The sequence below is a fragment of the Canis lupus genome, chromosome 16 (genome assembly GCF_048164855.1).
Source record: "Canis lupus baileyi chromosome 16, mCanLup2.hap1, whole genome shotgun sequence".
Taxonomy (NCBI): Eukaryota; Metazoa; Chordata; class Mammalia; order Carnivora; family Canidae; genus Canis; species Canis lupus.
The window spans coordinates 30,919,133-30,932,618 of record NC_132853.1 but is presented as its reverse complement, the minus strand read 5'-3'; the positions used below and the strand labels follow the sequence as shown (position 1 = coordinate 30,932,618).

Below are 13,486 nucleotides of genomic sequence, written 5' to 3'. Positions count from 1 at the left end.
CATTCAAGTATGAGTCCTTTTATAGATATGTGCTTTTAAAGGGGTTCTGAATTCTATACTATGGATTGTTAAAAAAAATTTTTAAGTGGACATTATATTGTAAGTGCTAATCTTTGTAGAGGAGGAAAGGCAAAGATCAAATACTTTTATTTGAATTTGTAACTCATTCATATTGAGTTTATCTGACTGCATGCAAGTTATTATTTTAAAAATTCCCTTGTTCTACAAAGGGGTTTTTATTGCTTTTCTTTAAATCTTTTTAAAACATACACTTCATAAAAAGTTAAATCTTAAAGACAAATACCCAAAACATTTGATTTTATGATTTGTTCTATTTTGCCTGAGATCCTTAGCAGACTTCCAGATAAACAGACTTCTTTTTTTTTTTTTTTCATTCAAAGACAATGTCAACAGCAAAATGCTACATGGTTAGGAATTAGCGATACTTAGAGTTATCACTATCCTCAGTATGGGAAACATTGATGATCTTGATTTTTGTTGTTGTTGTTTTTAATGATCTTGATTTAATTTCATCTGGTCTATGTCAGTGTTTGTAAAATTGCCTATCTGATGGTCCTCCACTACCCTGTTGTCAAAATCTACAAATAACAGTTGTGCAAATATTTGTGAGAAAGTTCGCCTGGTGAGTACAAAGAACTTAGAACAACAGTAGAATTTCAAATATGTGCAAGATTCACTGAACCGTCAGCCGTCATGGGAGGCAGATTTCTCTAGTCAGTCAACAGAAAGTTTCTTGAGTAACCAGTGTATATGTGTGTAAGGCACTGTTCTGAACCTGGTCACCATGCTACCAGGCCTGGGACAGTAAGCATTCAATAAATGTGAGTAGAAAAGGTGTTGAGCAAAGTTTCTAGCAGATCAGGGTCTGGGGATTTAAGGAGCCAACAGCACTATGAAGAATATTCAGCAGAGGTTACCATACTGGACAGGTTCTAAAGGAGATTTTGACTGGCTCTACCAGCTTGGATAAGATTCTAAATCAGGTCAAGCGATGGGACCTGAAGATTTGAGGCCACCATAGCCAAACTTACTTTACCTGCGAAACTTAAACTGTGCTTGAATTTAACCTGCCCTAGTCCCTTTTATATATTGTCTCTCCTGCTTTTTTTTTTAATATAGTCTGTAATTATACACACAAATATAAGCTTTATACCCAATTTTGTTAGGAGCAGTGAGAATTTTTTTTTCATCTCTTTATCATCTTTACCTTCTGGTCTCTCATTCTCTTGCTTACTTCTCTTTTTCTATCGTTTCTCTTCTCCTATTGAAAAATAAATGAAAAAAAAAACATTTTTAGTTTTCTGGACTTAGTTGGGAAGAAAAGTTTATAATCCCATGTCTAATTTAAATTGTCGATTACTTTGATAGTTTACACATCTCCTTTAAAAATAAAACTGAAATTTAAAAAAATAAAAATAAAACTTGAAATTAGTTACAAAGTTCTTTTAATTTGTATATGGTTTTTGATATATTTTTGTCAGTGACATTTCCTGGGAACAAAAAAAGTCTCACACTTCTGATTTAGACACTATATGAAATAAATAATATGATCATTGTGGTAGATGGAATTTTAAGGTGCCTCCCCCCCAAACTCCTGGCCACTGGTATATATACACAATTTCTACTAGTTATTCAACCAAATACTAATCTAGGTGCTGCTGTGAAGAGATTTTGCATATATAATTAGTTGACCTTAAAACGGGAGATTATCCACACAAGCCCTTTAAATCTGAGTCTAGAAATCAAAGACAGAGAAGTTAAATTGAAAGCTTGAAAAAGATGCTACATGCTATTGCAACTTGAAGAGGGAGGGGTCTCGTGGCAAAGAATGCCAGCTATGTTTAAGCTGAGAGTAGCCCTTTAAGTCCTACAGCTTCAAGGAACTGAATTCTGCCAACAAAAAAATGAATTTGGAAGCAAATTTCCCTCCAGAACCTGGGGATGAAAACAAAACTCAGCTGACGCCTTGATTTCAGTTTTAATACCCTGAGCAAAGAACCTAGTCATGCCATGCCAGACTTCCATCCTTCAAGACTGTGAGCTGAGAAGTGGGTATTGTCTTAGGCTGCTAAGTTTACAAGAAAACATATACAGCCATAACATATGTTTTCTTGAAAGCTCACTTCCAAAATACATAATTTCTAGAATTCTGGTATTCTGGTATGGGATACTTTTATAAATATGTTATGGTAGTAGAACACTAATGACATTCCATTGATGTACTCATGAAATCACCTTAAGAGGTACACTAATTGCTCTTGTCAGTTGAATCAAGCATTTTGACCAAGTTAACAAACTGCTCTTCCTGTTTTCTTAGATCAAGTCTGTCTGCCTATTACTCTCAGGCAACCTGCTAGTTGCAGGCAAATAGTGGTGTCTATTTTGGGCTACCCAACATACTGCCGTTAGATTTAACCAGTGAATATCAAGCTTCCTTGACAGTAACTCTACACCTCTAGTCACTAAATCAGTTTTCCTGAATGGTGTAGAAAAAATAAGTGGGGGACGCCTGGGTGGCTCGGTGACTTAGCGCCTGCCTTGGGCCCAGGGAGTGAACCTGGAGTCCCTGGATCAAGTCCCGCATCGGGCTCCCTGAATGGGGCCTGCTTCTCTTTCTGCCTGTGTCTCTGCCTCTCTCTCTCTCTCTCTCTCTCTCTCTCTGTATGTGTGTCTCTCATGAATAAATAAATAAAATCTCTTTAAAAAAAAGGAAAAAATAAGTGGAATTCATTTTTCCCCCTTCTACTAGGTCTATTAATTCATGTTCAGTAGCCACTAACCTCTTAATATGTTTATTACTCTGATAATAGCAGTGCTTTAAGGAAATCCTGTTTATCTTCATACACTAAAAGGATTAGGAACCCCACCCACTCCCCTTACACACACATACATCATCTCTTTAGACTAATTATACAGAGAAAGATCTCACACTCTAGTGAGGATAGCTTCAGCAAGTTTTATGCTGATTTATATTAGTGCATGGAATGAAGTCCATTTTATGTCCTTGATTTTGAGCAAAACATGCCTACAAACAGATCATTCCCCCAGCGTATAAATGCCCTAAGATAATTGCCAATAGAATCCTGCATTCTCACCTTCAGTCTGGGTCATGAGATGAGAGTTAACGGTATAAGAAAGAATGCTTAAACTGGCTTCTCAGGTATCTGGACCCCATGATCTTAACTGGAAATAAAAGACTTTCAACTGTAAAAACACTGAGTTTTGCATCTGTTGGAAAGAGAACCGTAGAAAATGAATATTAGTTTCTTCCATCCTATTAAGTGGACACTAGTAATATTTGACCAGAATGGTGACAACAAGATAAAGAGGACTATGAACCACCAAATAACCTCTACAAATATTTTTACCATGTTGTTCATTTAATGTTACAGCTTTTTAACTTGCTCAATGAGTGACTTCTAACTAGAAATAAATTATATCTAATTATGTTACCATTTAAACTTCTGAATTTGAGACATACAAATATAGAAACATAAAATCTTTCTACATTATATATGTCATTTGCTTTTTTTTTCTCTCTCTCTGCTTGTTTAAATGGTGTATGTAACCATGTGGTAAAAACTCAGGCCAGGAATCTAAAATTATATCTGTTTACAGTTTATGCAAGTCTAATTTCAAGGAGTGTTTAAAGCACAATTCAGGAAATCTATATAGTTTTTTAAGAGATTATTTCCTTAGAAATTTTTTAACTTTTAATTAATTTAATTTTTCCTTAGAAAAATTAAATATTTTTATATTTAAAATACTGCATTATTTGGTTATTTTTAGGTTACAATCATCTCTCCGTATAATAGATTCCTTTTTCATAGTAAAATTAGCTAGTTCTTTTAAAATTGGTACTGCGATTCAGACCTACGAATTAACTTGTACAATTGTAAATCTAACATAAAATGTCTCTAAAATAGACTGCTTTGTGTTCAAGCCTAAAAATTATTTCGGTTCCTTTCAAAAGAGCATTTCTCTGGGTAGTAATGCAGAGATTGAGATAGGGGAGTTTTGTTTTCTTTGTTGTTGTTGTTGTTGTTGTTGTTGTTGTTGTTATGGTTGTTCAAAAAGCTAGGCACAAAGGTATTTTTTACCATTTTGAAGTTTGGTGGTTGACCATGCACCCAGAAGTTAGGGAAGTGGAAGCAGCACAGCACTGGTTAAAAGCATAGGCTGTAGGGATGCCTGGAAGGTTCAGTGGTTGAGCGTCTGCCTTGGCTCAGGGTCTGATCCTGGAGTCCTGGCATTGAGTTCCGCATCGGGCTCCCCACAGGGAGCCTGCTTCTCCCTCTGCTTGTGTCTCTGCCTCTCTCTCTCTGTGTCTCTCATGAATGAATAAATAAAATATTTAAACAACAGCAAAAAAGTATAGGCTGTAGCACCAAAGTGCTTGAGTTCAAATTGTGACTGTACCATTTATTAGCAGTGTGACAATGGGCAAGCTACTTAAATGTCTGGGCCCCTGGGTTTCCTCTTATCAGATAAGGTCAATAATAGCACTGATGGCAAAGGATTGTTAGGAGGATGCAGTGAGTTAATGTTTATGAGACAACTGAAAGAATGTCAGGCAAAAGAAAGCTCTGTGTGAACATTTGATAAATATACAGCTGACTGTTAGGGCACTGTTTCTCCACCTCTCAGACTAGGCTGATACAGTGTCATGTAATCACTTAATGGACAAAATGGTATTTCTCTCCTTTGATTTTTTTGGAACTTTATGTCTGTTAGGACTAAGGTATGGGCTCCACACTGGTTATACTGGAGCTGGTTACTACTGGCTTGCAAGAATTTTGTGTGCTGTCGAACATGGCCATTATTAAAAATCAAAATTTTAAACTGTAAATTAAATTACTTTTTTAAAACAGTAATAAAAATACTCAAAACTCACCACTTCCTAATCATTTTCCTACTATCATTTTCCTATACTATCATCTTTGTTCTTATGTATGTCTGTTACATCTGGGAACACTGCACGTTGGTGTACCACTTGGCATTGCTCCCCAACACTGTAGTTAGTGACATCGCATTAGTAGCCTGAAATCAGTTATAGTAGGAGTAATCACACTACAGAAATAAGCAAATGCTATAAACAAGGGCTCCTCGCAGCACTAAGAGCTGGTTGCCAAATATTTACCATCACCCATTCAATGAATGGGTGAAAGAGACTCTATCATTTCCTGTATTAAGTAGCAGATTGTAAAAAATGTTCTATGCCTTAATAGAGATATCCCCTGTGGATAATTTAATATTTATTTTTTATATTAGATATCCCTTACTGTATATATCTCTAGAACTATAAGCTCTGAAGAATGAGCTGTTTTTCTTCATGACTATGACTAATAATGCTCTCCTTTTGTGTATCCTTGTATAGTTTACATTATCTTATAACAATCTCATGATAATCCTTAGGCAAAACAATGGCTATTGATCACTGTTGTATACTGTAGATGAGAAAGTTGAAACTCCACAAGATTATTACTTTTCCGTGGTTATTCAACTTTGTAATTGAAGAACATGACATATAGATTTGGATTTTCTGACTGCAAATCAAGTGAAAATTCTATTATGTTATTATTGTGATATTCTCTAGGGAAACCTTACTGTGAGTTAGATCTCTCTCTATCTCTCTCTCATCCTTTCCCGACCACCACTCCTCCCTCCCTCACCCTTTCCTTCCCTCCCTCTCTTCCTCTCAAGATAACAGATCCTAAAAGTAAGATGTATTTGAGCTTTTATAGCAATTACACTAGCAAGTGTTTTTCAAGTAAATTTGGCTGTTTGAGTTCTGAGATCGGTGGTATTGTCTTTATTTTGTTCTCAGAATTCTCATTCTCCACTCTTCTAAGCCCTGCTCCTGCCATCCTGTCATCCATGTGAACCCACCACCTTTACTCTTCCTTTTTTTCTGCCCCCCACCCCTGCCTGTTTTTTCCCACCTTATTGTGGTCCCCCACTTTCACCAAGAGCCTTGGCATCCACAGATAGTGGTTCAAACTCCCACTCAAACCTCCCACTTTTCTAGCTCATTGCATGCTCTATTATCCTCAGACTACCCACCTATCTTTATCCTTCAGCCTCCACTGTAGCTTTTACTTGTCTTCTCATTCAGTATATAAACCTGTAAGTCTGAGGCTCATTATTCCAATCATTCTCACAAATCCCTTCAATTCACGTGGCCCTCTATCTTCCTGTCACACCATTTCACAAGACTCCAGGCCTCCACAAACACAATCATCCACCTTCTGCACAATATACCTTAGTAATGAACATTGCTACAAGGTTATGCAACCATAACTCACCAGATTCCACTAGATCTTTTACTGTTTAGTTATCTTAAAGTCCGATATTTTGTCTATCCTTGGATCTGGTTCTGTTGATAGTTTTATCTTTTGACAATGATCTCTGTTTTTTCTCTTATTTTTTCCCTTCTGACACAGGCAGAGGGAGAAGCAAGCTCCATGCAGGGAGCCCAACGTGGGACTCAGTCCCAGGACTCCAGGATCATGCCCTGGGCCGAAGGCAGGTGCTAAACTGTTGAGCCACCCAGAGATCCCCTGTATTCCATAATTTTGATTCAGTGTCAGACATTGAATGTATAAAACCATAGACACTGGGATAACTATTATTTAACCCCAAAAGTGAGCCTATCTCATCCCTGTTAGGCCATTAGCGTGGCAGGTGGTAGAGGCAGGCATGGAGAATTCAGTCTCCTTTGTAGGCAAGCTGGGTTTACATATCATTTCTAGGGTTACAATGAATTTAGCATCCTCCAGTGGTTGTCTGTCATTCTCTTATGCTTATGTAAGGTCAGGATGCTGGAGGGTTTTTTCAGTGTTTCTGCTCCATCCTCAGCTGGCAGGCAGCAGGCTCTATACACATCACAGTGGATGTGGATATTGAATGTTGCTCCTTTGCCCTCCCCCACAAGTAGAGGGCTCTTGCTTTTTGCCTAGTGCAAGGTTAGAGGTGTATGTGGAGAGTAAGGGTTGGGGAGAGGCTCTTGGTTTTCCCTCCCCAGTCTCTGGTTTAGCAGGCCCTGTGCCCAATTCACAGGGGAAGGACTTTCTCAGCCTTCTTGTCCCTCCCCAGTGGCAGACAACCTACCTCCTATTCAGTGCTCAAGTGGGTTTCCTGCCCCTCTCCCTGTGGAAGTCAGACTCTGCTCTGTATAGGTGTAGGATTCTGGATTTGAAATGTTTCCTGCCCTTGCCGCTCCAGTGACCTAAGTGTTGATGCAGGATGAAGACATCAGGTTTTTTACAGCTCCTTGCCCCCAACCAGGACAAAAAGTTTTTTCTTGGAGTCTGGACAGGCATTGGGGGTGTGACAATTTCTGTCCCCAAGGAACCAATGTCTTTTTGTCTTTTGCTTCATGTCACTCGGTGTCCTGTCCAGGGTGAGGAGTATCGGGGAGTATTTCTTGCTTTTTCTCCAGCCACAGCCAGCTATTCCTTCATATCAGGGAGGGTTGAGGCCTGTGCATGTTTTATACCTGTCCCCTATAGCAATTGGCCATCATCTTGTACTCATGCAGGGCCCAGAACATTGATGGTATACCTGTTCCCCTCCTCGAAACTTTGCAGGTATTGCATGAACTTGCACCACCCAATGGGAGGGGGGCTCCCTCAGGTCTCCTGCTGACCCCTAATCTTTCTTGTAAGAAAGGAGCTGTTAAGAGATCCCTGGGTGGCTCAGTGGTTTAGCGCCTGCCTTCAGCCCAGATTGTGATCCTATGGTCCCGGGATCGAGTCCCACGTCAGGCTCCCTCCGTGGAGCCTGCTTCTCCTTCTGCCTGTGTCTCTGCTTCTCTCTCTCTCTCTCTCTGTCTCTCATGAATAAATAAATAAAATCTTTAAAGAAAAGAAAGGAGCTGTTTATAGAGAACAGATTCTCCTTGGGGAGGGCGGGGAGCTCCCAGGAATACTAAAAACTATCATGCTAGCCCATAAGCAGCCCTTGTTATGATTTTAGATGTTTTTTTCTTACCCATTTTTATGGCAACATTTCTTACTGTGCTCTGCCAAGAGAAAAGAGTTCATGTGCCCCATCTTTTCTTGGAGGGGCTCTTCACCCTTTGGAATTCAGTTCACTTCAGGGTCAACTCAGGTAAGGAACTCAGTCTCTGAGGGACTCATAAAAATCATTATATTTTTCAGGTTGTACAGCTTTCCCCACATACGGTGGGAGCAAAATTCTTTGCAGTTTTCCTCATCTTAATGAGAAGCAGATCTCCTGCTTCTTTTTTAAGAAACTCTCAAACAATTTTAACATGCCCTGCAAAACCCCATATAGTCATATTTGCTTATCTGTCCAGCCAAATCTTGTATCATTCTCTCCCCTCCTTCATTCACTATGCTCCAGCAACAATGATCTCTCAGTTCCTCAAATGTGCCAAGCTTTTCCCATCCCTGGAGCCTTTGCACATGCTGTTTGCTTAGCCTAGAGTGTTCTTCCCCATGTCCATACCTTCTTAACTCCAGTTCCACCAGAGATCCTTTATCCCACACTCCCATTCAAACTAGTACATATATTACTTCATCGTTCTTTTTCACAGCTGGACAATATCCCTTTATCGGGATATGCTATCTTCATTCAGTTCTCATTGGTGGTTATTTATATTATTGCCAATCCTTTTTAAAAAAAAAACAATAATCTGGTACAGAGAGCATATCTGTGGGCTAAATTCCTAGAAGAATTGCTGGATTAAATGGTACAGGGAGACAGAGAGGGTAGTGCCTAAGAGTCTGGACTCTGCCACTGGCTAGCTATGTAACTTGAGCAAATGATTTCACCTTTCTGTGCCTCAGTTCCCTTGTTTATAAAATGGAGATGATAGCAGTATGTCTTAGAATTGCCATGAGGCCTGACAGTGTTGGTACATGTGTAGTACTTGGAACAGTGTCCAGCATATAGCCATTCAATAAATGTCAGAAATGTCAGTGGTTATTATTAGCATTTAGGATTTTACATCGATATTGACAACTTTCCATAAATATGTCATTAATTTATACTCCCATCAGTATGGGAATGACTGCCTCTTCACACTCTCAACACAGTGTCTTATTCAACAACTTTTTAATCTTTGCTAACATATACATAGCATCTCATAATAGTTTGATTTGTATTTGTCTCATTAAGAGTGAAGTTAAGCATATTTTTATGTGTTTAAGTGCACTTGTCTTTCCAATGTCCTGAATGTTCAACATGTTCCATAGACTCCTATTTGTCATTGGCCTTTTCTTACTGATTTGTAGCTCTGTGTGTTTGGGGATTTAGGCTTTGTCTCTGTTGTTACTCTTTCACAGTATTCAACACTCTTCTATCATTGTACTTATTTATATTTTTAATGATGTCTTTATTTATTATTATGTTTTAAGGCTCCATAAGACCAAGGTCATGATTATTTGTTCATCGTTGCATGTTGAACACAAAGTAAAATACTGAACACATAGTAAATGATCAATACAAATTTGATGAATGGGCCAAATATGACAAAGAGAATCTCGTTACCTAAATAGACTGGAAAATTGGAAGGAAGCTGGTTTGTATGAAAACATGATGAGTTTAGTATGGGATATGTTGAGTTTTAGGTGACAGCTAAATATGTATAATACTCTTACTTTGGCAAGATATTCATGAAGATTTTGGAGTCATCCCCATGAAGTGGTTGATTGGAAACAGATGATCTCTGATGGAAAGAATGTTATGTGAGAGTCTATAGACAAACACTTCCAATCAGAAACAATTTCAAGTGATTATGGTTGTCATAATAGTTTTAAGATAGAGGAATGGAGAAAAAACTTAATGCCTTGGAATAATAATGATTATTGAAAAGTATTTAGGTCATGTTACAATTGTACTGAAATCATTTATTTTATTTCTATAAAATCATTTACTAATGGAAAACTGAGTCTATTGTAAGCATACAAGCTTGTGGAAATCAAACGTTCTCTTTTTGTATAAAGTAAACTACTTGGTTTATCAGTGTTGTGTTTCTCAGTTTATAATTGGACAGTGATTATGTTTTCTAGTACTGAACTATCACGGAGAGATTATTAATATCAGTTTAGTCTCCAGTTCTGTTTTTCAGATTATAGTAGCTGCACAAAAAAGAAGAAACCGTTCAGTCTTCTAAAAAGAAATGCTTATTTTTTTTCAGAACAGAGGATTTATCCTAACATAAGCTGTGTATATTATTTAACACAAAAGAATCATCTTTATGGCTACTGTCATTCAGTAACCATATTAACTAAGATGGATATGGATTAGTACCTTTAATAAGTCTGTTTTGAGTTATAGTCCTTGTTTAATAATTGTAAGAAAATAATCAGGGCAGGAATTCTATTCTGATGGCACAGAGAATGTGCAGTACTCCAATGTCAGTCTCAATTTTTAAATGATGCTGTGAATTAAAAGATACTAAAGTGTACATTTTTTCTCCTTTTCATGAAAAAAACCCGTCACTTAAAATCTAGAAGTATATACATAATGGTTGGACAAACAAATCATTTGGACAGAAACCTTAGTCACATTAGAATGACTTCCTATGTAATTTTCAGCTGTCTTTGCCTTATTGACCAGATACTCTGGTATTTCTGAGCATTTTTATCATGAAAGCAAGATTCTCCTATATAGTCATGACACTCTTCCCTGCAGGCAAGGTGGTTGTCAGTGATTAATAAGATGATCTGTTAATAAAAAAAAAAAAAAAAAAACACAGAAAGTGTGAAAAAAGGAAATAAATCCACTTGAACCATTGTAGCAAGCAGTTTATCATGGCCCATCTAGCTGGGCAGGTACTACTAGAAGATATGGATACAGTGTCACTTCAGGGGCTTGAAAGAAGCCAATCATTTGCTTATGCTGACTTCCCAGAAATGCTCATTTTCTACTTTCTTTTTCTTTAAGATTTGTTTTATTTATGAGAGAGGACAAGCAATGGGGAGGGGTAGAAGGAGAGAGAGGGAAGCAGACTCTCTGCTAGGCAGGAAGCCTGATGTTGAGCTCTATCCCAGGACCCAGAGATAATGACTTGAGCCAAAGGCAGATGCTGAACTGACTGAACCACCCAGACGCTCCTCATTTTCTGCTTAAAATAAGAACATTTATTCACTAAGAGAGCAAAGAAATTGCTAGGTGGCCTGTGTTAATCTACAAAGGAAATGGTTACAGAATTTTTAGACAAGGTCCTCTTTTATACAACTTGTAATGGATTGGAAATAGATATAAAATAAAGCTTTTCTTTTCTTAATTATAAAAACAACATATTCAAAACTGTTCTCAAAGAATAATCTTGAAGAAGTGAATGATGACGGAGTAAGGTTTTATTTCATTCAAATAGTTACGGATTTGTGCATTTTTGCTCTGCCTCATGCTGAGACTTAGGGGAATGGAAATCAGTGGTCTATTGTGGAAGCTCAGTTACTTTTCAAAGTAGACTACCTGAGCCATGGAGTCTGTTCTTTAGTGCATTAATGTATATTATACCATCAATGGAGCCATGACTATCCAAGATTAAAGGACTGATCCAGAAGGTCAATTAAAATCCTTCGCAGCACGTCAGGATATAGCAGAGAGATAGAAACCATTGTATTCTAGAAGAGTATCATCCATAGCTGGAATATAAGAGAATGTGGCTACCTCAACATGGGCCTATTCTCTTGATATGATGAGGTCACAAATGTACTCATTTACAGAAATATGGCCAAATAATTTCTTGCTTACTTCAATCTGCATTTCTTTATAGCTCACTAACTACTCTCAATCCCATTACAGAAATGAAAGCTAAGTTAAGCAAATTGTTTGGCCATTTCTGTTTAGTACACAAAATTTTTAATTAACAAAATAAAATACCACCATCCATTGTAAATCACTTTGCTAAACTTTCAGACTTCACAAGGAATTTGGTCTTGTCCAGAAGCTACTTTCAAACCCCTGCTGATCTGGCACTCGTGCACCAATTCCCTGTAGAGCTGAACGGAAGAATGTAAAAGGAGCCAATTAAGGAAACTTTGAGCCAGAATAGACAAGCAGGGGCCATCTTGTCCATCCTCTGCCTTCAGGCAAAAACCATCCCCTGCACCAAAAATTTTTGCTTGAATCCTGCTGACAAAAATGCTCACACCATGTAAATGACAAGTCATAATCCAGTTAATGCAACTAAAGCAGATTGTTAACTGTTTGAGACTTATTTATTGTGTTCTAAAGATGCTGAGTCTGAAAGCTCATCTGAATTGTTTTAATTCCTCCTCTCGAGAAAATTATTTTGTACAAGAAATGTACTCAAATAATTGTAAAGATGGGGGAAGTTTGCATCCAGGAAATAAAGTTATCTTTATCATCTTATTAAATGTATTTTTGGTTTCCCTTCACTCTAGACCTACCTTACGGGTGGGAGGAAGCTTACACAGCAGATGGAATCAAGTACTTCATCAAGTAAGTACAAGCATCTCAACCAAGTAAGCAATTTCCTTCACATCTGGAGGGAACCTGGAAGTTGCAGAATAATCAGCAAAACCAAGAATCCCTCTTGGAGGTTACAAAAATTAGTAACAAGAAATGAAGCCTCACCATTTTCATTTCATGTGATTTAAATGCTAATATCAGATATTGTGTGGGGGGGGGGCTAGTAATTATTTCAAGGGAAACGGCAAAAAGTTGGAACAAGATCATACTTTGAACTTCAATGTTGGCTGCCTGAATTCACTTCTGGCTAAATACATTAACACTTATGAAAAGTTAACATCTAATGAAAAAACCGACTTTGTATGTCTTAACACTTCTTAACAATAATACTAATAGTAATCAGCATTTTTAATTTTTAAAAGTGTACATACTTTGTTAATTCTGCAAATATATTTGCTGTGTGTATCAGGCAATGTTCCATGCTTTGGAGATGCAATAGTAGAATATATAGACTAGTTCTCTGATGTCATGAAATTTATCTAATAATGAGGAAAGACAGACAGTAAGTAACTAAACAAAATAAACAAGGCATAGTATGAACAAATGCTATCTCACTGGATTCCCAGAACACCTTTTGAAGTATTTGTGCCTTATTTTCCCTGTCTTAGAGATGAAGAATGTAAGAGCATACAACAGTTGCCCCAAAATCCACAGCTACTAAATTGCCAAACTAGAATAGAATCAAAGTCTTTTGACTCCAGGATTTTACTGTACTAGACTGTCAGTGATAGAGAACTGTCTTTGAAGTCCTCAGCAGTACTACATATTCTAGCCACTGAACTGATTAGTTTTACCATGGACAAAGCAGATTGATCTACCTCCCCTCTGTTATGGGTAGCTCCTTTCATGTCAGATTTGGCATTGTTGAGTACTGGGTGTTGGCAAATTGAAATTAAATTAAAAAAAAAAATTGGCATTATGAGAACACAAAGGAGAATCCCAAAACTCTTGAGACCTAAAAGACTCCCTTTATTGCTCTTTCTAGCAATTTGTT

The 13,486-nt window shown here is 37.5% G+C and overlaps 1 protein-coding gene across 25 annotated transcripts in view; it reads left to right on the top strand.

The window, feature by feature from the left end:
- The window catches only part of STXBP4 (syntaxin binding protein 4), a 214,435-nt gene that overhangs the window by 126,522 nt on the left and 74,427 nt on the right, over positions 1 to 13,486 (top strand). For all 25 annotated transcript variants that reach the window (XR_012008817.1, XM_072779972.1, XM_072779973.1 and 22 more), the window contains one exon: positions 12,405 to 12,462. Coding sequence is in view for 24 of the 25 variants with exons in the window: in XM_072779972.1 (XP_072636073.1) it covers positions 12,405 to 12,462 (58 nt within the window). In the remaining variant the exon portion in view is untranslated. The remainder of the gene's footprint in view (positions 1 to 12,404; positions 12,463 to 13,486) is intronic.